Below are 24922 nucleotides of genomic sequence, written 5' to 3'. Positions count from 1 at the left end.
GATGTGTTTCAGGCAGCAACAAGTGCCAGGTAAAGATAGGGCCTTTGACTCTCTTCAAATCCCACTGCTACCCATCAAGCTGTCTGCTATACAAATTTGTTGTTTTCTTAAGGGGGTCAAATCATGGATCAGCTTCTAGAACCTCAGCTTTTCCCAAGTCTAATCTTGAAGTTCTGGTTGTGCACTGCCATGCCTACTACAGAAGCACCTTGGTTCTGGTATTGTACAGAACCAGGCAAGAAACAACAAAGCAGCCAGAACCCTTGGGCGATCATCTACCCCGTAATTCTATTGAACATATTAGAAACAGAGGCCAAATGGAAATGACTTGCCCAAGGTAACTCAGCTATTAAGTGCCCAGGGCTTTTTCTTTAACAAAGCTCATTGGGAGGGTTTTCCCTGCCTGTTTGCTGTCCCCTGGCTCTGGAAGCTCTGAGATGCAGTCCAGAATCCTGAGAGAAGTATGAGGAATTGTGCTTTCCAAACACTCTACCTGGGAACCCTGAGGCCCAGCTTTCTGTTCCAGAAGTGCCTCTAAGGGGCTGGTGGATAGCAGGAGGCCACTAGGACCCAGAAGCTCTCTGAGCATCCTGCTCTGCTGGCTGCTTCTCTCCGCTCACTGCAGTGGTTCAGGCTTCAGCAGCCTTGGAGAGGCATCAGCTGAGAAGAGCTATCACATAGGAGCTGGGAGCTGCTCAGCAAAGGTAGGAGTTGCCGACTAGGCCAAGGATGCGGGGCAGACCCAGGGCCTGGTGATGAGTGCTGTCTCAGCTTACAGAAGGGTGGCATTCCAAGGGACAGCCCACCCTGTCCTGTGGTGGGCAGTTCTGTCACAGGATGGGCTCTCGGGTGTCCCAAAGGTAGTATTGGCATGTGGGCGTCTCTAAACCTAAGAAATGGGAGGTTGATCAGCTTCTACTGGCCAGAGAAACTACACCCTGCAACAGACAGCATTCTCTGTCTGCCTCGCTCAGTGTCATAGAGATAGGTCCCCACATCCCTGGAATAGGCCCTTCAGCATTCCAGGATGATGGGTATCTAAGTCCTGGGCGTGGGCAGCTCTGCTAGGAAGAGGTGTTGAAGGTCTCTGGAAATCTCCCCTGGCCTAAGAGGCTCGTGTTCTTGCCTGAAGGCAGGCCAGACTCTGATCCTTGGCATAGAAGCTCTGGATGTGAGAAACAGGCATATGAGAATCCCAGCAACACCTATGTGGCCTTGGGCTAGGCACATGTGCACATTCTACATCCTGAGGTGAGGATACCTCTCCCTTGACCAAGAGCCAGAGGCCAGACCTCAGAGCCTGTAGTGTCAGGTGCTTGAAGGTCTTGAGGATAAGGAGGTGGTATTGAAGGAAGCAGTGGGAGGATGCGAGCGTCCATTGAGGCATGATGACATGAGCTAGGAGTGGAGTCAGACTCCTTGGGTTTCCCCTATGAAGCCATTACACCACGGCCCTCCCCTTCACAACCTTCCATCAATGAGAGAGTACTAAGTACCCAACCATATTGGTGTGTCTGTTACAAGGTAAATTGGAAACCATGGAATTTGAAGTCACTGTAGAATTTTTGACATGACTGGGGGGAGGGGGGGCTGCCTGGGGAGAGAACTATAAGAAAGAAAAATGCCCAGTGCCTGCCTGCCTAAGGCTCCATCATGGCTGCAGAGCACCCCTTCGTGTCGTGTGTCCACAGGAAATGCTTTTCTCAGTCAGGGATTGTAGCTGGCTATTGCTGAATTGAACTCCCGCTGTCCATCTACACATGGTGGACTCTTCCTTCTTTGGATACATCTTTTAGGCTCCACTCCCAGGTAGGATGGATGCAGGGGGTAGAGAATAATGATCCATCCTCTAGAGTTTCTTTTAAACATTTTATTTTCCCTGGTAGACCGTCTTAGGAGAATCTGACATCTCCCTGGAGAAAGGCAAGTCTCTAGGCAGTTGTCCAAAGTTAGGGAAGCCGCAAATCCAGGAGCCTGGGCTATCCTCCTCAGAAGAGAATCCCCTGGCTGGCACACAGATGACTGACTGAATATTTCAGGAGCTTGTACTCTGGGGCCAGGATTCAATTAGTCAATTTGAGTCTGATCCAATTCACAAGAAATTCACTGAACACCTAATGTATTCGTGGCATGTTAGAAGTTGGATTAGTGCAAGCTTTATGGTAACACCCAAAACCTATGGTGAATGTAAGATAACTTTGAGAAGAGTGAGGCTCTAGCAGGCTATGTGGTTCTCTTCACTGAAGCTATAGAGAAGATGGATTTATTTTTTAAGTGGAGCCACCACCAGGTGTTCCCCAGCCCAGGATCTCACAGAGTACTAAAATGTTAGACGTAGGCAGCTTGATGGTTTTCAAGTACAACCCTCCCATTTCACAGATGCAAAAAGTGTGGCCCAGAAAACTTTTAACTTGTCTACAGAACAGCCATCAGACTTGGCACTGCAGGTTGTCTCTAAGCTGTGTGACTCAGCACACTCTATGGAGGGAATATATATATACATATATATACACACACATATATATATCATATACAGTATGATGATATGTAGTATATATATTTCATGTATATATGAAAGTAAGTTGGGCTGGTGAGATGGTTCAGACGTTAAGAGCACTGACTGCTCTTCCGGAGGTCATGAGTTCAATTCCCAGCCATTACATGGTGGCTCACAACCATCTGTAATTAGATCCTATGCCCTCTTATGGGATGTCTGAAGACAGCTACAGTGTACTTACATATAATAAATAAATTTAAAAAAAAAAGAAAAGAAAGTAAGTTGATTACACTGGGGACAATCTATTTTAATTATATGCAAACTTAATGTCATGATAATACATAAATCAGATGAGACTTGCCATTTGATCAGGAGATATGGGAAGTGCTGATTGAGTCTGGTTTTCTCTGCTTTATGTGTACCTAGTTCTATAATGGCAGTCCTCTACCCTGGCCCACACCACCTTCACCCTTTTCACATGGGCCTTTACCTTCACCCTTTGTTCTGTGACCATGGAAAGAGGTCAGACCAAAAGGGCTTTGGGATGAGCAATCCCTGGTTAGTTGCAATGACCACCTACGTGGGAATCTGGGGAAGGAGAGGTTAGGAGCTTCTGTTCCTCTGCTGGCCAGGACACCGCAGCCCTGAGAAGCTAACAAGTAGGTAGAGGAGCACAGCTTTCAGAAGTATGTGTCCTCTGGCCTTGGGAGTTCAGGAGCGCAGGAGCTGGCATTACTTACTGTCTTCCTTGTGGCTTCTCATCAGTCCCAGACTGGGAGCCCTTTGTTTTAGGAGTGGTGATGTCAGTAGGGACTAAGGTACAGCTGAGCTTTCCAGGTGACAGTGAACAACATTAGTAGGGTCTGTTCAGGTTCAACAAGGATTTGCTGGAAGCCTACTATTGTCTAGTTGATATGGAGGCTGCTCTCCTGCATAGAACGACATGGTAGGCAAAAGAATGTCCCTGGAGCCACACTACACTGGACTGTATGATCTCGGGTGTGCTCCTTGACTGCTCTCGGCGGCAGGTCTGTCTGTGGACACATGGAGAGCCTATCATCTGTCTCATAGGATTGTGTGAGGATGAGGATGCTCTGATGAACACGGTGTGCCTAGGTCAGGGCCTGGCCCGTGGAGAGCACCACATGACCGTTATTGTGCGTGATGATACTATTAAAGCAATCAGACCAGGCCCTGTGGACAGTTACAAAATAGGTGTTGTTCCTTCCTTCTACAGATGCCTTCATGAGGAACCTGGAATCCAGAAGAGCTGCAGAGTGAGTAATTCCCAGACCTGGAACTAGAAGCTTCGTGCCCCTTCTACTCCCCATTCTGATGAGAAAATCAGAAATTTCACAAAATCAACCCTAAAGCCAGAGCACTGTCCTAGAGCAAAGCAGGACCCTGGAGAAGGGAGACAGAGGAGGATTCAGAGCTGCCCTCGAAAGAGAAGAGCATGGAAAACTAGAAAAGAAAGCAGGAAAAGAGCTGCCAGAGGCCACTCAGAAGGTGGAGTACTGCACAGTATGTGAGGAACTGTCCCTTAGATGGCTGCTACTTCCCATCACCGGGGCTGACCCCGTGGGTACCTTCTGACAGAAACTGGACATGAGCTCCTGAGTTCGGAGCACCCTGGCCTGGCACTCTGTCTACATAGGCGCCCAGCGTGGAAGGCTGGTGATAAGGGCCTGTTTTATAGGCTCCAGCAGAAGGCCACCCAACAAAATTGGGAAGCCTGGACCTAGGCTTACATCCCAGGGTTGTGGAGTAGGATGGGGGATGGGCCTGTAACAGGAAGTGCCCTGGGTGTCCTCTTTCGGCCCCATGGAGTCCTCACCCATCCCCCAGTCATCAGGAAACTCGTCCACTTTGGGAAGGGCCCTTCAAACGCCAGGTCCCTCTACTGCCAGCGGAGTCCCAGAGTTGGAACTACGGGACGTGGCTTCAGAATCTGTGGCCCTCTTCTTCATGCTCCTGTTAGATCTCACTGCTGTGGCTGGCAATGCTGCGGTGATGGCTGTTATTGCCAAGACGCCCGCCCTCCGAAAATTTGTTTTTGTCTTCCATCTCTGTCTAGTGGACCTGCTGGCTGCCCTGACCCTCATGCCCCTGGCCATGCTCTCCAGCTCTGCCCTCTTTGACCATGCCCTCTTTGGGGAGGTGGCCTGCCGCCTCTACCTGTTCCTGAGCGTTTGCTTTGTCAGCCTGGCCATCCTTTCGGTGTCTGCTATTAATGTGGAGCGCTACTATTATGTGGTCCACCCCATGCGCTACGAGGTGCGCATGACACTAGGGCTGGTGGCCTCCGTGCTGGTGGGCGTGTGGGTAAAGGCCCTGGCCATGGCTTCTGTGCCAGTGTTGGGAAGGGTCTACTGGGAGGAAGGAGCTCCCAGTGTTAACCACGGCTGTTCTCTCCAATGGAGCCATAGTGCCTACTGCCAGCTTTTCGTGGTGGTCTTTGCTGTTCTTTACTTCTTGCTGCCCTTGATCCTGATCTTTGTGGTCTACTGCAGCATGTTTCGAGTGGCCCGCGTGGCTGCCATGCAACACGGGCCGCTGCCCACGTGGATGGAGACGCCCCGGCAACGCTCTGAGTCTCTCAGTAGCCGCTCTACTATGGTCACCAGCTCCGGGGCTCACCAGACCACCCCACACCGGACGTTTGGGGGTGGGAAGGCAGCAGTGGTCCTCCTTGCTGTAGGGGGACAGTTCTTGCTTTGTTGGTTGCCCTACTTCTCTTTCCATCTTTATGTTGCCCTGAGCGCTCAGCCCATTTCAACAGGACAGGTGGAGAACGTGGTGACCTGGATTGGCTACTTTTGCTTCACTTCCAACCCTTTTTTCTACGGATGTCTCAACCGTCAGATCCGGGGCGAGCTTAGCAAACAGTTTGTCTGCTTCTTCAAGGCAGCTCCGGAGGAGGAGCTGAGGCTGCCCAGTCGCGAGGGCTCCATCGAGGAGAACTTTCTGCAGTTCCTCCAGGGGACCTCTGAGAACTGGGTTTCTCGGCCCGTACCAAGCCCTAAGCGGGAGCCACCGCCTGCTGTTGACTTTCGAATCCCAGGCCAGATTGCTGAGGAGACTTCAGAGTTCCTGGAGCAGCAACTCACCAGCGACATCATCATGTCGGACAGCTACCTCCGTCCCGCCCCCTCACCAAGGCTGGAGTCATGATGGACACTAAGAGGGAAATAAGGCTTGGGGCTGGTTTATGATCTCAAGGACTGCTTTTCTGACTGGCTGGGGTTTGGGCTAGGGTCTTTGGACTTAGCTTTTGCTTGGTGTTTCCTGGGTCAGGACCGGAGTCAACAGGATGGACGTGTGGCAAAAATCCTTGGACTTGGCTGTGATCTTTGACTATTGGGGGAGGGACCCTGGGTATGGTGAGACGGTGATGAGAGAAAAGGGTGACAAAGGTGAGGGGCAGCCTTTCTACCAGTGAACTCCTCCTGCCTCAGGAGACAGGGAAACTTCCTAAGGGTAGGTGTTGGAGCAGCAGGCTAGGAGCAGTTATTCTGGGGACTGTTGAGGTTTGCGTCTTTCCAGTGTAATAGTCCAGACTAATACTTACACTGAGACAAGGTAAGAAAACGGCCCACATCTTCTCATTTGCTAACTAGGTTAAAAAAAAAAAAAAAAAAAAGAACAAAACTAGCCAAGTGTTTCCATGGGTTAATAGATCCCTTCCTAAAACTTAATGTCTAAAGTGAGAAGACCTGTAGGGGTGAACTAAATCGCAAGTAGGGTAGTGGAGAAGACAGAAAAAACTCTGCAGCTCTCTCCTATCTTCTCTTTCCTGCATGTAGGAGATCAAGTGTGGGTCCTGACCTCAGCAGAGATGAGCAGGAGACAGGATGCCCTTTCCTCCTGTCTTTTGAGTAACTAGAATGACTCAGGGGTCAGAGAGCTGAGGGTGGGTGTTAGCCTTTGAATTGGTAACGTGGCTGGATACAGAAAGGCCAGGTAAATTACTCTGATCAATAATACTGCCAATCTTTTCTTTCCAGGACTGGCCTCCCTGATCTATCTCCTCATGGCAGTGACCCACTTCCAGCCCCCTGGACATTCGGGTACAGGAGACTCAGGTCGGGCATGGGAAGGGTGGGGTTTCCACAGTCCATGAAATGCTTCCCTCTTCTCATTCATTGCTCTCAAAATTAGCTTCTGTAACAAAGACTTAAATCTGTCTCCTACCTGCAGCCCTAGGGAGAGAGAGCAGAGAATTGATTAAGACTATAGGAACCGTGTTGGTTAGTATCAGCAATGGTGTTTTCAATGGGGAGGGATGAATTGCAAGCTGGACAGGCTTCCCCTCTGGGTCCTGTTCATTCCGTTTCCCTCAACTGAATACTAAAGGGTCAAGGTAGGACCAGAGGGTGATGTGGTCTATATCTGAACAAATTTCTGGCTCACTGAACATGAAAGGGGGAAAGTGGGTTGGGGTGGAGTAGTTTCCCCTTTGAACAACCAATAAATTTTATGATAAAAAGTTATATTAATATCAACACTGACTCCTTCGGTTCTATTCAATGCATAAATAGCCGAACACAAACATCCCCTGGGGCATACACACATGATGTGTCATCGCTGCCTTCAAGGACTTTTCCATCTAACTTGATCAGATACTTGCAGTTTTGTAGAGCGTTTAGGTCTGATCAAGTTGTACAGTAAGGAGAATGTATCTATGGTCCTGACTTTTGAGAATTTATTGAAGTGATACATAGAGACTCCATGCAGGTTGTGGAAAACAAAACTCTCTAATGAAGAAAATAATCTACTAAATAAACCTGGGCAAACAGCTTTTTCCCCTTTTGGCTTAGGTACATTTCCAGGTCTTTCTATCATTTGTGTGTTCTTCTAGTCTAGTACCTATTACACTGAGGAAATCCTTTAGAAAGTAACACACAGCTAATGAGAGTCTTCCAACTTTAAAACCGTTTCCCTTTCTTTTGAGATAAAATTCACGATGAGAAAGCTCCTTTCTAGTACATCATACAGGAAAAACTCACATACTATTAACCCGCCAATCAGCTAGTAGACTCAGAAACAGCCAGTAGAGGGCAGTGTGAGCCCAGTAGAAACAGGAAATGTACACAGGAAGGGGGTGTGTGTGTGTGTGTGTGTGTGTGTGTGTGTGTGTGTGTGTGTAAAACATTGCTTGGCAGCCATTTTATTAACTTTTCTCTTTTAACTTTGCCCTTCAACCCTTGCTTCGTATTAAAAGGAAGTTTTAAGAGCAGTGATCTTTCTAAGTCATATTGAAATAACCTGACACTGACGTCTTTGCTGTCAACTAGTAAGTTGCCATTTTTCCCCTGGCTGTAGGAACAGATCATAAAGAAAGTAAAACTTTCCTTTTATTATGAAGAGAACTTTCTCCACAACTTTTGCTATGGCCACCTTCTAGGAATTTTCTAGTCACGGAGACAGACTGGTAAAGTTCAATATACAATCCTTAGCTCTTGGAAGCAGTTTCTGGACACAGTCTTCCTTACATGCTGAGAAAGCAACACGGTGAGACAATCATCTTGTCAGTCAGTGTTGCCAACATCTTCGTATTGAGGTGACTGCCATCCAAAAACTTTAGACTCTCTGTTGTCAGGTGTTCCCGAGCAATGCCTTCTAGAGGGCTGGCAGAAAGAAGGCGTGAAGCTGAAACTAGGCAGATGTGCTCACTGTGTGACTGTGGGCAAGCAACTTGATTTCTCTGAGCCCATTTCCTCATCAGGGACAATGGGGATCGATATTGCCTACCTCACAGGCTTGTTGTGAGGATTAAGAGATGAGACATAGAAGCGCCTACCTGGCAAACAGGTACTCAATAAAACGTTGTATTGTCCGCTTTCCTTTTGAACCTTTCAACCCAGAAGTGATCAGAAAGGAAAAACAGCCTGTTTCTTTTTAATGGTCATTTAGAAATGAGTGGGAGAACTTCAGACTTGGAATTGATAAGCATTACTGGTGACGTGAATGAGGTTAATCTAATTAAATGGTTCTAATTAATCAATTTCCACTCTGGAGACTTTCTGTTGGGAATTTGCATTTTAAGTTTACCTCCTACTAGAGAAATGTTTTAAATTCCAGGGGAAAGTTTCAATGGCTGCAAAAAGTGCCCCTTCCTAGAACTGGTGGTGAGAGTCACTGTGGGGTTATTGGCAGTAAAGGTACTTTGAGATAGTCTTCACAGAGTTATGATTCACAAATATTCAGGCGATAGTAGAGACATGACTTTTACTCAACTTCCCCTTTTCTGTGGTTATCACATAGGAACTGTTGTTGGAGAAGGATGCGCTGGTTTACTTCTGGGTATGGAACTAAGTCCTCAGAGTAGTTCCCTGTTGGTTTATATTGGAGAAAGGGAAGCACAGAACTGTTAAAAATGAACTACATCTATTTTCAAGTTCTAATACTTAGTACCTATTTTTCATGTTCTATTACTTGCTAGCAGTCGAGGGATCCTTTGCCAACACAGGAGTGCCAGCTCACAGAAATTCATACGTAGTAGCAGAAGGACTTAGATATACTTGGCATAATGGGTGTAGCCCGAGGAATGGATAAAAACCCAGGCTGGGCATCTCAAAGATCAAACTGAGGGAACTTTGGCTGAAGTGTCCGACACTCAGTTTTGGGCAGAGACCCGAACTCCACAACGGCAGATGAAAAGGAAAAGGGTTTTTTTTTCTGGAGAGGGAGACTTTTCCCACGAGAAATTCCTAGAGGGCTGTGAGCTCTTCTTTGGGAATCTATCCTCACCGCCAAACCTCCAGTGCGTCCCCAAGAGCACACCGTGTGCTGGAAGTCCCGCTTTTTCTACCTACACTTGGAACCAAAGTCCAGGAGCCCAAGAAGTAAAAGGGTATTGAGGCTGGGAGGTGCGGAGCGAGGGATCACAAACACTCCACGGGAATACCCAGATTCTCAGGAACTTCCGCTTTGCTTTCCGTACCTCCTCCGCCGCCCACTGCCACTGCGCTCTAAGTAGTAACGGCCGCTGGGCGTCGCCGGAAGTGTCGTAAACAGCAGATATCCGGTTCTTCCGGGCTCTAGGGGAGCTGACGGAGAAGGCCACCGCCCAGCAGAAGACGCGTCTCCGCCGGTGTGTCGCGGTTCCCGCGGTGTGTGAGTGAGCCCGGGCCCGGTCCCCTCTTCTGCCGCCGCCATGGGCTGCACGTTGAGCGCCGAGGACAAGGCGGCGGTGGAGCGGAGCAAGATGATCGACCGCAACTTGCGGGAGGACGGGGAGAAAGCGGCCAAAGAAGTGAAGCTGCTGCTGCTCGGTGAGGGTCTGGGGGCGGAGCAGGAGGGCTAGAGCCGGAGAGCCCGGCCCGGGAGCAGCCCGAGTTCATAGGGGTCCGACCAGGCCGGAGGAAAGGACCCCAAAGGGACAGGGAGGGAATGCCTGGCATGGGGCGGGTGCTGGGCTTGGTGATTGAGGCCCCGGAAGGCGTGGGGATTTCAGGTTGGAGAGGGTGTAACCCGGCTGGGATGGTGCTTAGCAGAGTTGGGGAGTTTGGAGCCCCGAGACTGTGTTGGGAATCCGGAAAGGGCTCTTAAAGGAAGGGACCGATATTAGGGAGGTTTCACATTGGAACATGTTGGGGAGGATAGTGTATGGTATCTGGCAGGCCTGTCTAGGGTTTGTGTGAGTTTGATACTTGATGTCAGGATAAAGCTGGAAGGATTGAATGATTAAACAGTGAAGCTAGGACAGAGGGAGCACATAAAGAACCTGCTCGCAAGTCTTTTTGTTCTGTTAGTGAGGTGGATTGTCCAGGGACACCCAGGAGGCGGGTGAAATAAATGACAGGTTCTTAGGTATAAGAGAAAAGAACTTGGGTGCAGAGGCCGGCCTCCAATACTTTTTCAACTTTTTTTTTTAACTTTTTTTTTTTTTTTAAATTCTCTTGAGGTTCCGTAACTCCTGTTTTTTATTAAAGGGATAGGGATGGTGTAAGCTGGGAAAATTGAAAGAATGCCATTTTTGAGGTTTGTGGTAGAGGACAGTAGATAACAGTGGGACCATGTGCGTTGGGAATAGTACAGGATAACATATGGACTGGGGCAGATTTACTGTAAAGATTGTGATATATTTGGGAGGAGTTGATTTTTATTGGGTTTTTCAAAATAAAAGTATTGGCTTTCAGACTACAAACAGCATGTTTCCTTACACGAATGTGGCTTTTTATATCTAGTCAGACGTGTTTTAGTCAGGATAATTTAGTTTTAAATTTTGATAGGCCCAGTAAATCATATAAAGTTCTCTTGTATTAGCTTATCGGTAAATCCAGTTGTATTCATTATTCATATGTTTGAGGAATCTGTTAGATGAGGGTAAGCACGACTCACAGGTTCTGTAAGCAGCAGAACATTTTAGATAAATACAGTTCTGAAAGGTCATTGTAGAGTACCGATTTCGCTTTGTAAAGCTCCAGAGGACACACACAGCCAACATAATCTCAGACTGATTTTGTGTCTGAAGATGGGCTGGCTGCTTGCTTATATATTTTGAAAGCTCTGAGCTGCAGCTTGAATATAAAAAAAGTTACGCAGTGGAAAAAGTTACACATAATTCAAATCATAGCTCTGAACTGCCAGTGCCTCTACAAGTATCTTCTGTGGATGAACGTGGTTTCTGGTACTTAGTAGGGACTTTAAGTATTTACTGTTAACCAACCAGTGTAATCAAGTTCGTGGTGAATGTTGGTTCATGGGGACCTTTCAGAGTCTGCTGTAAAACACAACACTTGTCAGTTTTCTCCCCTGCCATAGTTGCTGTGTTTTGAGACAGTGTCACTCTGCAGCTTAGGCTGGCCCTCAGTTCTCCATCCTCCTGCAGTTGGCTTCCCCAGTGCTGGGATTGCAGCATCTTTCAGCACACCAGTGACATTAACTTTTTTTGTAATAATCAACTGTGAAATCAAAGCTGCACTCTCGTGTTCTGGGATTTGATCTATATTGACCATTGAAAAAACTTGGGCAAGCAGAACTATCCAAGTATCTGAAAAAAGTCTTTATTCAGGGTTTTTAGTTCCTTTAATTAAAAAAAATTAAACACACAATAGCTTACAGAATTTGGAAAGTTAAAGTACAAGCCAAAGTACTGAAACATTTGTCTTTAATATTTACCAGTTTTTTTTTTTTAAACTTTCATTGTTTTGTTTTGAGACAATCTTGGCCTCGAAATTTGTGAGTTCCTGTAGCTGAGATTATAGGTGTGTACCACACCATGAAACTTTTTCCCCCCTCTCAGGATTTTTTATGACCATATTTTGAGCAAATTAAACCAGTAAGTTGAAGTAGGTTGCAGAAACAGCTGGTCTTACCTGAGCTGTGTCATGATGCATATGTGAAGGTAAAAGGTCTTTTATGGGCCTGGAGACATGCCTCAACACTCATGAGCACTTGCTGTTCTTACAGAGGACCTGCATTAGGCTCTCAGTACCCACATGGCTCACAACCATCTGCAGCCATGTACATAAACATACATGCAGATTAAACATCCAGACACATTAAGTAAAATTTACCTATGTGGTATATAAAAAAACACCCTATATGATATTTCAGTTATCCCTTCCCCTTTCTTTGGCTGCAGAAAGTTTTCCTTGGTACATGTAAGCCATTTTCCTTCAGCACTGAGACTATCCAGTTTAGTTTACATTGAAATTTACCTCTCTTGTCTCTGCTGGTTCGTGTCTTTTCTTTCTTGTGTGGCTGTAATTTCACGTAGTGATATGCAGCATGGGCTTTGAAGTCAGAAGGCTTCAAATTCTAGTTTGTGTTTACTAGCTGTAACTTAGGAAAGTCATTTCCACTTGCTTCAGTTTCTTTACTTTTAAGGTGTAGAAGGTAGAGCTCCTTCAGAATGGTTGGGAGGAGTCAGTGTGGTAATAATATAAAGCAGAACACATTCAGTGAATAGTCCCTGTTTATTATTGTTAAAAGTCAGTGTTATGCACATTGGAATGAATAAGTTAGTATAGGCTTAATTTCAAAGGAAGACTTCAGTATTCTAATTTTTCCTTTGGTTGTAATTTCCTTTGGATATTATTGGGAAGATCTTGTTATGTCAAATGGCTGTTTAACCACAATTTGCTACTGTGTCATATAAATATTCCCAACAGGTGTGTATAGGGTGGTATGTAAGTGTGCTGCTTGGAGTTGTGTGTTCAAATTTCAAGTCTTGTTTTGAGACAGGGGCTTATTGTGTATGTAGCTCAGATGAACTGGGAACTCTCAGCCTGCCTCAGCCTTCCAGCATATAGGCTCATGGTGTGTGGCACCATGCCTAGTTCTAAAATGATTGTATAGCTTTAGACTTTACAGCAGTTGAAATATATTTGGACAGTTTTGGTGTGATTTTTCTCTGCAAACTTCTTCAATTTGATAATTTGAAGAGAAAAGGTATTTACAAGGATTGTACCAGTTCAATGTTCAATAACCTGTAATATTTTACATTTCATTTTCATGGCATAATCTTGTAAAGAAAAGTCTCTTCCACCAAAATCCTCTCCAGTATGTGTTATGATGTCACAGGAGTTGGGAGGTGCTAATGTAATTCATAATGACACTGCTTTTGGATTCAGACAAAACCAAATTAAGTTCCCACCTCCACCTACTGGTTGTGAAACTCAGACCAAGTCACTTAACCATATGGATTATATTCACATATGTAAGTAGGGACAATTCTTCCTGTTTCATAATACAAGGTGACATAACTTACATAGAATGCTTAGGGCAGTGTCTAGAAGATAACAATCAGTAAATGGCAACCTCTGTCAGAGTGCTTGTGAGGCATATCATTTTAGTTTCTATTTTTGAGGGGTGTTTCAGACACTTGACATTCTTCAAGTTAATATGCAAAGGTCTTCAATGCTTAATCTTGTGCTGATAATAATTTGTGTTTTATGGCAAAACCTAAGTTGCATGCAAAGAATTGGAATATTGCATTTTAATTTTATATTATATGATTGGTTATTCATACTTAACCGTCAAATTACTGACGGAAAGTGGTTATTGAAGATAAGCATCTCCTTTGATCCCCATTCGGACAGCAGTTGTAGTTTTTGCTACCTCTTTAGCATAAGGTTTGTAGGACCTAAACTTCTAGCAAGGACTTCTCTATCATACTTGGAGAAAAGAAAGAAACTGGAATAAAAAGTAGAAATAAGCATTGAAAATAAAAGATTCTTTTTAATAGGCTTAATTTTTTTTGTGCCTTAAAAACATATTTTAGAAGCCAGGTGGTGATGGTGCATACCTTTAATCTCAGAATTCAGGAATCAGAGGCCAGTGGATCTCTGTGAGTTTGAGGCCAGCCTGGCCTGCAAGATGAGTTCTACAGACAGCCAGGGCTATACAGAGGAACCCTGTGTTGAAAGAGAACAAACAACAACCACAAAAATGTTTAGATTCGTATTTTTATGTGCAAGTGTTTTACCTGCAGATTTGTAGGTGAGTTGCATGTGGGCCTCATGCCCACAGAGGTCAGAAGAGGGTTTCAGATCCCCTGGAATTGGAGTTAAGGATGGTTATGAACCACCGTGTGGGCGCTGAGTCGTCTGCAAGAGCAACAGCTGCTCTTAACTGCTGAGCCACTAGCCAGCCCTTCTTTGAGCCTTTTATGTGAGTATATTCATCACATTTGCAGCGTGAAAATATAGCATCTCTCCACATCGTGTCATGATTTTCTCTGGTTGAAGTAGTAGACAATGATAAATATGGAGTAGGTGCCCAGCACTTTGAAGACTTACAAGGGATGTAACTTCTGAATTGAGAGTACAACTGTACCTCTTTTAAAAATAATTTTAGCTGAACCATTACAACATAGTCTTTAGTTTGGGGACAGTTGTTTCTGTTCAGAATGGTTTTTGATGGAGATATCAGTTTCAGGGATTAGTGAAACTGAAGTTCTGTTCTTACTGGTATTCTGAACCTCTTTGAAACCTTGTCCTGTTTTTATGTCACCCTTAATGAACACACACAGACTCCTTGCTTCTAACTATCTGGTCCTTTAGGCAGGAGGACTAGGGCTTTCTCTAGATCTTTTGTTGTAGGGTATAATCTAGGGTTCGTAGGAACAGGAAATGGTCACACTAGTACAAGTAAAGGAGGTTTATAGACAATATACTAACTAGGCAGCTTCACAGGCAGTTGGCATCCAAGGATAGGTAAGCAGTGAAATGTGAGCAGGTGGCATGCTCGTGAAGTGCAGTGCCCTCCTCACTTCTAGAGCAGGTTGTCTGCTTACGCTGCTTTGCTAGCTAAGTCACATCTTCATCTCATCTATGCACATGTCTCTGAATAAGGTTCATTCACAGACCTGTGCCCTAAGCTGTCATGTGCAGTTGGCAGATAAATTTAAATTAACCTGGAGATAGAATGTCTAGTTCTCAGCACATCTAACACGGGATAGTCAATGTCACCTGGATTTAATTACCTTTCGTTTAAATCAAACAGAAAATACAAACAACCTGTTTCCCCTCCTCCCCCCAGGGACTGTACTTTATCACTTCTGGTTTCTATCTAGCCAACATTTCTGTCTACTGCTTTTAAGAGTGAGTACTGGGGGTGGGGCCCTCCAATAGGAAGGAAGGAGGTACAACAGACTAGTTTGTTACTAAAACCTTTGCTTACAGGGTTTGTTAAGGGTTAAGTAAAAACATTTGGCAATGTAAATTTAAGTATATAGATGAGTTAGCTTTCTGTGTTGTCCTGTTCTATCTAGTCTGTCTTAGTTTTTCCCTCAGGTATAGCTTCAAGGGAAGTGAGGAGAAAGATGCTTCAGGTACTCAGGAGTTAACAGATTAATAGTGAAGACCAATTTAAGATGGACACTGGAACTGTGAAGTATCAAGAGCCACAGGCACTAAATTTGTCCTGATTATCAATTTTAAGATGTTTTTAGTCAGCAGAATGTAATATATATATACATATACATATATACATATATGTATGTATGTATGTATGTATATATGTATGTATGTATTTGTAAACCTCTCAGAATTAGTAACTCAGTTCGGACCGTCTGATAAAGGGCATAGGGCCTGGGCAGTGTGAGATTGGGTCTCTCTAAGCTTCATTTTCCCTCCTTGGAATCATTGAGGCATTTGAATTTGGTTTTGGGAGTCCCTGTATTGTGAAATTTATATAATGTAACAAGTTATAAAGAGGACTATTTTATCTTATTTTTCTTAGTTTGGTTGAAATTAGTTGAATGACCATCATGGGGCTGTCAGGAAGACAGTTAAAAATTAAAAACGTGCATCATAAACACCCATGGTGTAAAGGTTCACCAAAGCACAGAGAAAATAACTTACTTCGGTGTTCGATTTTCTGTGTGGTCTTTATTTTAGGGTAGCTCTTTTGTAGGCTCTAGAAAGTTGGCGTTATCTTTAAGCTTTTATCTCTCCAGGTTATCCTGTTACCTGATTAGTGACCAGCTGTATCCTTGCTGTAATTTAAACTGTTTGAACTGAATAACACTGCTGGAAACAGGGTCAGTTGTTCTGGTTGGATAGACTGCTCCTTATGAGTGAATTCTCTTTTGTCCCTGGGCTGTAACAGAAATTAATATATTTGATGTGAACTAAGCAAAGGAGGAGGGTGCTGGAAAGTCCACAGTGGAATGTGTGTGAAGCCTGGTTAGAGCTGAGAGACTTTAGGAGGAGCTGGTTTTTAGACCTGAATTTCCTTTGACTTCCACATTGAACTTTCGTTTAAAAAAGCTTGTTAGGAATTACCTGAGATAGTTTCATGTTTTTGATATTGATACATCACTGGTGTACACTATGAACATTTTATTACTAAGTCCTATTTTCAAGTGGGCAGTTTTAATACTCATATAAAAAACTTTTGAAGGAAGGTAGTATTTTACTTCTTAGAAAATTCTTGTTAACTTAAAAGCCGTTGTCTCCAGGTGTGCTAGTGCATGTTTTAGTCCCACCCAACACTTGGGAGGCATGTGCAGGTAGATCTCTTGAGTTCTTGGTCTTGTGAATTCCTGGTCAGTCAAGATTACAAAGAGAAATCCTGTCTCAGAAAGGGGAGGCGGAGCTTTCTGACCACCCCTCTTCTTTTTGCTTGATTGATTTTTATGTGGGGTATGAGTGTGGGTGTGGATGGGTGTGCACATCACAGCACACATGTAGAAGTCTTGTGGGAGGTGGAATGTCCAGTTCTCAACACATCTAACACAGGATAGTCAATGTCACCTGGGTGTAATTGGTTTTCTCCTTCTACACTGTGGGTGCCAGCGATGGAACTCAGATCGTTGGGCTTGGCACCCAGAGCCTGAGCCATCTCTCTGGCCCTTGAGATTTTTTTTCCTACTTACTCATTTGAATCCTGCATGTTTTGCTACAAGTCTATTTGTATGTTTAAGCTGTGCTCACATCTTTCTATTCATCTGGTTTGTTGTTAACACTACACTGGTCATATACAGGACCATTTAAGTCAGGACTATTTAAACTTAGCAAGGTTGCTTTGATTGCTGTCATCTTGTAATCAATCATCCTCTAGTGATTGCATAGCCTGTTTATAGTGGTCCAGATAACTACAACAAAATAATCTATCTTTCAGTTTGACTTTAAAATTTAAATAGTATTCTACTAAATCCCAAGAACCGTGGCAGTGCTACACCATACTGCATTTTGTTGTGTTTAGTCATGTACTGATGTCAGGGGCGGTGTGTGTGGCTCTTACAAGATGTGCTAAGGTGCACATGTGGAGGACTGATTCAGGAGCCAAGTTTTGCTTTCTACCATGTTTGAAACAAGATCTGTTGTTTTGCCGCTGTGCTACATACTCCAGGCTTGTTGGCCTGCAGGCTTCCATGATTCTCCTCATAGGAATGCTGGGAGTACGATGCATGTGCGATAGTACATCCAGCTTCTGTGTGGATTCGAGATCTGAACTAAGGTCATCAGAATTGTATGGCAAAGGCTTTTACCCACTAAGCCATGTTCTCAGCTTCCCTAGTATATTTATTTTAAAAAACAAGTAAGTATATTATGATATGACTAGGCTTACCAACATAGCTTTGGAATCATTAGGCTAAAAGTATTTTAAAAATCACTGGAGAAAAGGAGGGCAGTGTGGCATATGCCTAAAACCCCAGCACTCTGGAGGCAAAGGCAAACATATCTCTGGGAGTTCCTGGTCTACACATAGTAAGTTCCAGGACAGCCAGAGCCACTTAACAGAGAGTTGTCTCAAAAGAATAACAACAATAATAAGTGAGACACAGCAGAATGTTCTTTGTTTAAAGGATATTTATGATGTGTCTCAAAATAATGACAATAATTGAGATGCAACAAAATGCGTCTCTGTTTTAAGGGTATTTATGATGTAGAACTGGAAAGATGGCTTAGCAGTTAAGAGCTTCTCTTCCAGAGGACCTAGGTTTGATTCCCAGCACCCACACGGCAGCTCATAACATCTGTAACTCCAGTTCAGGTAATCTGACACCTTCGTGTGAACTTTGAATACTAGACAGACACTGCAGTACACAGGTGTGCAGACAAACACATAGAATAAGTAAGTAAAGAAAATTTAGGATAAAATATTTTAATAAGCTTTTTATTTTGGATTAACTTTACTCTTCTGCTAGTTTTCTAAATAATGTTACATTTATCATCTCAAGAAATTAATGCTGCTAAATAAATACTCACTTTAACACAGCATTTACATTTTGCCAGCTTTCCCATTAATGTTCTTTTTAGGGCCTAGGGTCAATCTAGGATGCTGCATTGTATTTAATTAAGGTTTTATAGCTTTCTGGTTTCCAGTACTGTACTCTAGCAGGATGCTCATGTATTATTTATAACTATGCATTTCTGATTGTCTTTCATAGACAGACGTTTTCTCCTTCCCTCTTACACGGTACATTTCTTTGAGACAGTTTATATAGCCAGGGTGGCCTTGAACTCTTCCCAGTGGTCATCTATGTGGAATGTGATGGATTATAGGACTCAGTTTTGAAAGGAGCCTGCCATTTCAGACAGTCCTTAAAAAGATGGAAAGTCCTCTTGGTGAGGTTTGTGATGCTGGAGGTGGAACCCACACTGGGGAAGTTTTCTACCATTGACCTGCCTGCCAGCTGTAAGAAGTGTTGACAAAGACTCAGAACAGGACAGCAGGTAGATGCAACTGGACGACTGGTGTAGAAAAGGATTCAGGACAGGATCTTCCTGGCTTTGCCTTCCTGGTGCTGGGATCACAGCTTTGTACCACCACATCTTGCTTTATTTGAAACATTTAAGATTTATTTTTTAAATCATGAGTATGTGTGTCTGTAGGGCATCGCACTCACGTGCAAGTGTTACAGTGTTCTCAGCTGCCTGGCTTGGATGATGAAAACCAAACCCTCACCTGCAAGAGCAGCAAGTGTTCTTTAACTCTGGACCATCTCTCCAGCCCATATTTGAGACATTAAAAATGTTTAAAATTTATTATAGTGTTGGTGTGAGTAACGAGAACTTGAATGCAGGTGGCGTAGTGCAGAGGTCAGAGGACAGCAACTTCCAGGAGTTGGTTCTCCTTCTGCCTGAGTTCCATAGATCACACTCAGACCCTCAGGTGTGTACAGTACATCATGCTGGTCCTTTATTGAAAATTTTAGTAGCTATCTTAAGCGGTACTTTATTATACATACAAGTGTGCATGGTTTTAGAGACTAGAGACTTACATCGTTACCACTTTTTTCTGGAGAAGCCACCACAATTAATACTGTCATAAAAAAAATTAAATAGAATAGTAAATGCATGTAGGGAACCCAGACTTCTTTGAGTTTTGCTGAGCATTTATATGGTAAAGGGAATTGAAATCAAACACTCGTTCATTTTGTAGGCCCTTATTCATGGTTTACTATTTTACTGTAAATGGCGCTAAAGTGTGCTGTTCACATTTGATTAAATAAGCATGCAGAAGTACTCTATGCTGCCATCATTTGAGGATTTGAGTTGGGATCTGATTCTGACATTTTACAATATATGGGTTATAATGGATTAATTTAGCACTGCTATTAGCTTTGAAGAACATTTTCCACTATAATAAAGAATTATTTTATGAATTAAAATGAGATCTTTCAACTGCTGATGCATTACACTTTGTGGCATTTCTGTTTCCTTTTATTCCAAATGAAAAATAGTTTTAAGCCATGGCATAAATACCATATAATTTAGCGTCAGAATGGGGATTTTTTTGCTTTGCTTTCAAAGAAAAAGGAAACTTACTCACCATAGGCCAAAATTAGAACTCCGAGGCGGTCAGAGCATAATCTGGTTCCTGGCTTACAAGTGACTGCTTCCCAAACATTATTATGTTCTGCAAAGGTGAGGAATGAAACTGCAGTCTGCCCTTCCACTGGCCAGTCACCAGCACTCTGGTCGTGTCATAGTCAAAAGTGATAACATTTTGGTAATATTTGGGAAGCTGAGTGAGTTTCCTTTTTATTTTATTTTATTTTATTTTATTTTATTTTATTTTTTTGAAGCAGTGTTTTTCTGTGCCTGGCTGTCTAGGATCTTACTCTATATGTCAGGCTGACCTTGAACTCACAGAGATCTCCTGCCTGCCTCTGTTTCTCAAGCGCTGAGATTAAAGGCATTAAATGAGTGTGTCACAACAATCCAGCAGCCCCTTCCCCCTTTTTTGGTAACCAAACCAGTGTCTTCCTTCGGTGACTTATTGGTGTAAGCTGGTTGATCCTTCTGTTTTTTAAAAAAACCTACTTTATTTTGTGTGTATCCCAGGCTGGCCTTGAGTCTTCTATGTAGCTGAAGATGACCTTGAACTCCTGATCCCTGACCTATCAACCAAGCATTGGGATTGTAAATGTGTGCAGCCATACCCAGTTCATACAGTAGTAGTGATTAAACTCAAGGCTGGGCTGGAGAGATGGCTCAGCGGCTAAGAGCACTGACTGCTCTTCCAGAGGTCCTGAGTTCAATTCCCAGCAACCACACAGTGGCTCACAACCATCTGTAATGGGATCTGGTGCCCCATAATGTGTGCAGCCATACCCGGTTTATACAGTACCAGTGATTAAACTCAAGGCTTTGCCTGCTAGGCAAGCACTGTACTAACTCAGCTACATCCCCAGTCCCATTTATTGTATTTACTTATTTGTTTGGTTTTATTTTACGGTGCTGGTGCTCAAACCTAAGACCTTGCATGTGCTAGGCAAGTACTTTACCAGATGAGCTTTGAGTAGTGTTCTGTTTTATGGTTTTTGTAAACCACACACATGTGCACATACAAACACACAGACACACAAGAATTTGAGAATATCTGCCTATCCTTAAATCCCCTTCTAGAAAACAACCCCCTTCCCTTTTAAATACACACATACACACACACACACACACACACACACACACACACACACACACACACATTCAGTGTGAAAGCAGGACTCACATATGAAATATATAAGTATGTATTTAAGTCTAGATTTCAAGTGTGAGAGAAAATGTTTTTTTTATGGTATTTTCTCTCCTCTCTTACTTCTCCCCTCTTTAGATCTTTTTCTCATCATCCCTTTCTCTGTTCATGTCAGTACACACACACACACACACACACACACACACACACATATATAAAGCTAGATTTTCCTTACGAGCAAAAACATATTTGCCCTTCCAAGTCAGACTTACTGCATCCAACATAATGATCTCTAGTTCCATTCATCTTCTCACTTATTTTCATATTCTTTATGGCTGAATAAAACTCCATTGTATATTTATACACAATTTATACAGTTATCTGTTGAAGGGTATTTAGGCTGGTTCCATACCTTGGTTCTGTGAATGGTTCAGCAGTAAACACTGGTATGTAGGTGTCTCTGTGATGTGCTGATTTAGGTTCCTTTGGTTATATACACAAGAGTGGTGTAGTAGATACGTGGTCCTTCTATTTTTAGTTGTTTGAGAAACTGCCACACTGATGTCCGTAGTAGTCATACCAGTTTACAGTCTCACCTGCATTATATAAGGGTTCTCTTTCCCACATCCTTACCAGCTTTTTGAGGTTGTTTCTTGATGATAGCCATTCTGATTTTAGTGAGCTATAAATCTCATTGTCGTATCAATTTGCATGTTCATGATGGCTAGGGATATATATATATATATATATATATATATATATATATATATATACTATTTGTATTTCTTCTTTTGAGAACTGTTTATTCAACCATTTGCATGTTCATTTGCTTGCATATCCACGAATCAGTTTTAGGGCATTTAATTTTGTGAGTTCTTTAAAGATTGTATGTATTAATATCTTGGTAGGTATATAGGGGACAGATACCCTCCCATTTTTTCATTTTTACAGTCCTGAACTATTGGACTTCTGAGTTCTTTGTGTCTCTGTGTTGAAACATTGTTTTTCTGCTTTTATATAGCAGTCTTGAGGTTTCAGGTCTTACATTAAGGCTTTGATCCATTTCTAACTGGTTTTTATCCAGTGTGAGAGCGTGCTCTCCAGTTGCACTTTTCTATATGTAGATGTCCAGTTTTCCAAGCACCATTTGTTGGAAAGGTTGCCTTTTCTGATGTGTACTTTTGAGATTTTGGTCAAAAAATGGATGCCCAATAAATGTTTTATAAAACATTTCTCACAGTACCTATCAATCCTTTTTGGTGATAGGTAACTTTCAAAATGCAGACACCCATGATCTCTGCTCTAAGTACAAATTCACTGCCCTGTTGTACACTTACTCATTCATCCATGGGACAGATACTTGTGAGTGTTCACTGTTTCACATCCTCATGGGTTCCAATGGATGCACAGATTGAGAGCAGTTTGTTCCAGTAGAACACAATAGCTGTGTGCCAGAAGAGCCAGGAGAGAAGTTTAGAGGGAAGTGAGGCAAGCATTGAGTCTAAACTTCCTATCATTTGGTCATAGGCTGAGTGCTGAGAACAGAGTCAGAAGTGGGTGTGCACCCAAGTAAAGATAGCAGAGGAGTGGGGATTTCTCTGTTAACTGCCCACATTGAAGTTCCAGCCATTGCAAGTAGCATTTACAAAATGTGATTGGGCAACCACTGAATATCATAGCCGCTTAAGTCACTCACCCACAGCTAATTGCTAAGTGCCTCCTTGCCCTAGATTGTGTTCTGGGGTTGGAGGGGTGGGCCACAGAAAGAAGGCACTGTTCATTCGTACTTCCAAGGACTTTACTTTCGAGTTTAGGGCTAGTAGAATTCTAAACAATCACAAACCCAAATACTTAAAATTTAACTAAGCACTAGTGTTACAGTGTTTAACTGTCCTATAGGGCCAGGCTAAGCCTGGTTAGGATGATTTTAAGGGAGAAGTACACAAGCATGGAAGGTTTTCAGGTTATGCTGAAAAGGGCTTTGTAACTATGCTAATCAAACCAAGAAAACCAGTCAACAGATATGACAAGCCAGATGAGGAGCAGCAGGTCAGGCCAGAGGTGCTGACGTGAGTGGGGAGAGGAGCAGTCCGAGCTCATCTCAGACATCAGCTGACAGGGAGGATCCTTTGCTGGCCACCAGGCAGTGACCGCTGTGCCTGGGAGACACAGAGGCTTAGCATGCTTAGAGGGCAAGTAGCCTGGGTAAAGAACCATTTGTATGCTTTAGACCAAGGAAACTTTTTCTAATTTCACAAGAAAACTCTTAACCTCTAAAGGCTCCTACCGGACCAAAATTCCTGAGCTGAACTGAATGTGAAGCCTCAATGTCCAAGAGTTCCAGGCATGTAGGACACATTTATTAAATGGAAATGAAGAACAGTTTTTGCTTGTGCAGAGACATTTTCCCTTCTGTAATTCTGACCTTTTGCTTATTTCTTTTTCAGTTTTGTTCTTTATGTGTGTATGTTTTGCCTGCATAGGTGTACCATGTTCATACAAAGCCTGAAGGCCAGAAGAGGGTGTCAGATCCTTTAGGATTGGATTATGTGGGTGCTGCTAATTGAACCTGGGTTCTCTGGAAGAGCAGCCTGTGCTTTTAAGCATTAAGCCAGTTTTTATCACATATTAACTAGTGTCTCTCTCTCTCTCTCTCTCTCTCTCTCTCTCTCTCTCTCTCTCTCCCTCCCTCCCTCTCTCTCTCTCTCTGGCGCTCTCTCGCGCTCTCTCTCTCTCTCTCTCTCTCTCTCTCTCTCTCTGCGCGTGTGTGCGTGTGCGCGTGTGCACTCCAGTGCTCATATGGAAGTTGGAGGACAAATCGTAGTAGCTGGCTCTCTCCTCCCATCACACAGATCCTGGAGATGGAACTCCGATGCGGCTTTGTGGTCAGTGCCTTTACTCACTGAGCCATCTCTCTCTTCTGAAACAGATTATCTTATATATGTGTATGTGTGTGTCTTTGAGGTATGTATGTGTACAGGTACCTTTGGAGGTCAGGAGTGAACATTCGATCCCTTGGAACTGGAGTTACAGGTGGCTGTGATCCACCTGATAGAGGTGTTGGGAAGCAAATACGGGTTCTTCGCAGGGGCAGCAAGTGCTCATAACCACTGAGCAGTCTTTCCAGCCCCTTCTTCTAACCTTTGGCTGAGTTAAGAAGCAATTCCAGCACTTGAGCGCCTGTGATAGGAGAATCATGAATTGAAGTCTGAGCTACATGGTGAGATCCTGTCTCAAAAAAGAGAAAAAAAAATGGAAATACCAACTGGATTTTGTAATAAGTATAATGCATAGAAGAATGTTTTATGTGAAATATTTTCACAGTGATTTAAATTGTTACTATTAACTACATGTTATTGAAAAAGAAATCATAAGGTGAAGTTGGGGATCTGAGAGATTACTTAGCCATTTATGGCTTTTTTTTTTCCCCTCCTATTTTTCAAGACAGAATTTCTCTGTGTTGACTTGGCTGTCCTGGAACTCACTCTGTAAATTAGGGTGTCCTGGAACTCACAGAGAGGTACCTGCTGAGATTAAAGGGGTGCACCCCCATCACCCAACTCTCTTTACTGCTTCTTAGAGAGGACTAAAGTCTGGTTCTCAGTACTCATTCAAGTGACTAACAACCACCGGTAACCATTAGTCTTAAGGGGCCTTAAGTCCTCTGCTGGTCTCAAGGCACCTATGTGCATATACATATAATATACCCCAGCCAAACATATTCACATGCATAAATTTTAAACAAATGAATCACAGGGCCAACAGGATGGCGCTTGTTGCAACAAGCGCCATCCTGATAACCTGAGTTTGATTTCCAGGACCCTCTTAGTAGAACCCTCTTCCCTCCTGTGGAAGCAGTAGGTATCCCTGTTGGAAGCAGCATGGGTTGTGCTCTTGATCTTTAGTTGTCAGCATTTATAATTCACCTCTCTCCTTCCATCCCCTCTCTGTGCTGATACCACCTCCCATTTCAGCCTAACAGGAGCAATGTAAACTTGAATGCTCTGCTAGATAGGGTGCTTCCAAGCAAGAATGGAGGAGTTG

General features: G+C 43.5%; 2 protein-coding genes and 1 long non-coding RNA gene across 3 annotated transcripts in view; 2 read left to right on the top strand and 1 right to left on the bottom strand.

The window, feature by feature from the left end:
• Positions 1-618: 618 nt before the first annotated feature.
• On the top strand, positions 619-6120 carry Gpr61 (G protein-coupled receptor 61). Its single transcript, XM_034499437.2, has 2 exons — positions 619-704; positions 3735-6120. The coding sequence occupies exon 2, from the start codon at positions 4322-4324 to the stop codon at positions 5669-5671; it is 1350 nt and encodes a 449-aa protein (XP_034355328.1). The 5' UTR covers positions 619-704; positions 3735-4321; the 3' UTR covers positions 5672-6120.
• A 1716-nt stretch (positions 6121-7836) lies between these two features.
• LOC143442103 (uncharacterized) lies at positions 7837-9480 on the bottom strand. The gene is made up of 2 exons (XR_013110026.1): positions 9316-9480; positions 7837-8832 (listed from the first exon to the last, which is right to left on the bottom strand). It is a non-coding gene; the product is annotated as an uncharacterized LOC143442103 (long non-coding RNA).
• Positions 9481-9506: 26 nt separating this feature from the next.
• Positions 9507-24922, top strand: part of Gnai3 (G protein subunit alpha i3) — a 36729-nt gene continuing 21313 nt past the window's right edge. The window contains exon 1 of the mRNA XM_034499945.2: positions 9507-9774. Within this exon, the coding sequence (XP_034355836.1) occupies positions 9657-9774 (118 nt within the window). The 5' untranslated portion in view covers positions 9507-9656. The remainder of the gene's footprint in view (positions 9775-24922) is intronic.

The sequence above is a fragment of the Arvicanthis niloticus genome, chromosome 4 (assembly GCF_011762505.2).
Source record: "Arvicanthis niloticus isolate mArvNil1 chromosome 4, mArvNil1.pat.X, whole genome shotgun sequence".
Taxonomy (NCBI): Eukaryota; Metazoa; Chordata; class Mammalia; order Rodentia; family Muridae; genus Arvicanthis; species Arvicanthis niloticus.
The sequence above is the reverse complement of the archived record's forward strand: the minus strand, read 5'-3'. Positions and strand labels throughout refer to the sequence as shown.

Excerpts from the sequence above, each read along its gene's own strand:
- Gpr61 (XM_034499437.2), top strand. The coding sequence starts at position 4,322 with ATGGAGTCCTCACCCATCCCCCAGTCATCAGGAAACTCGTCCACTTTG.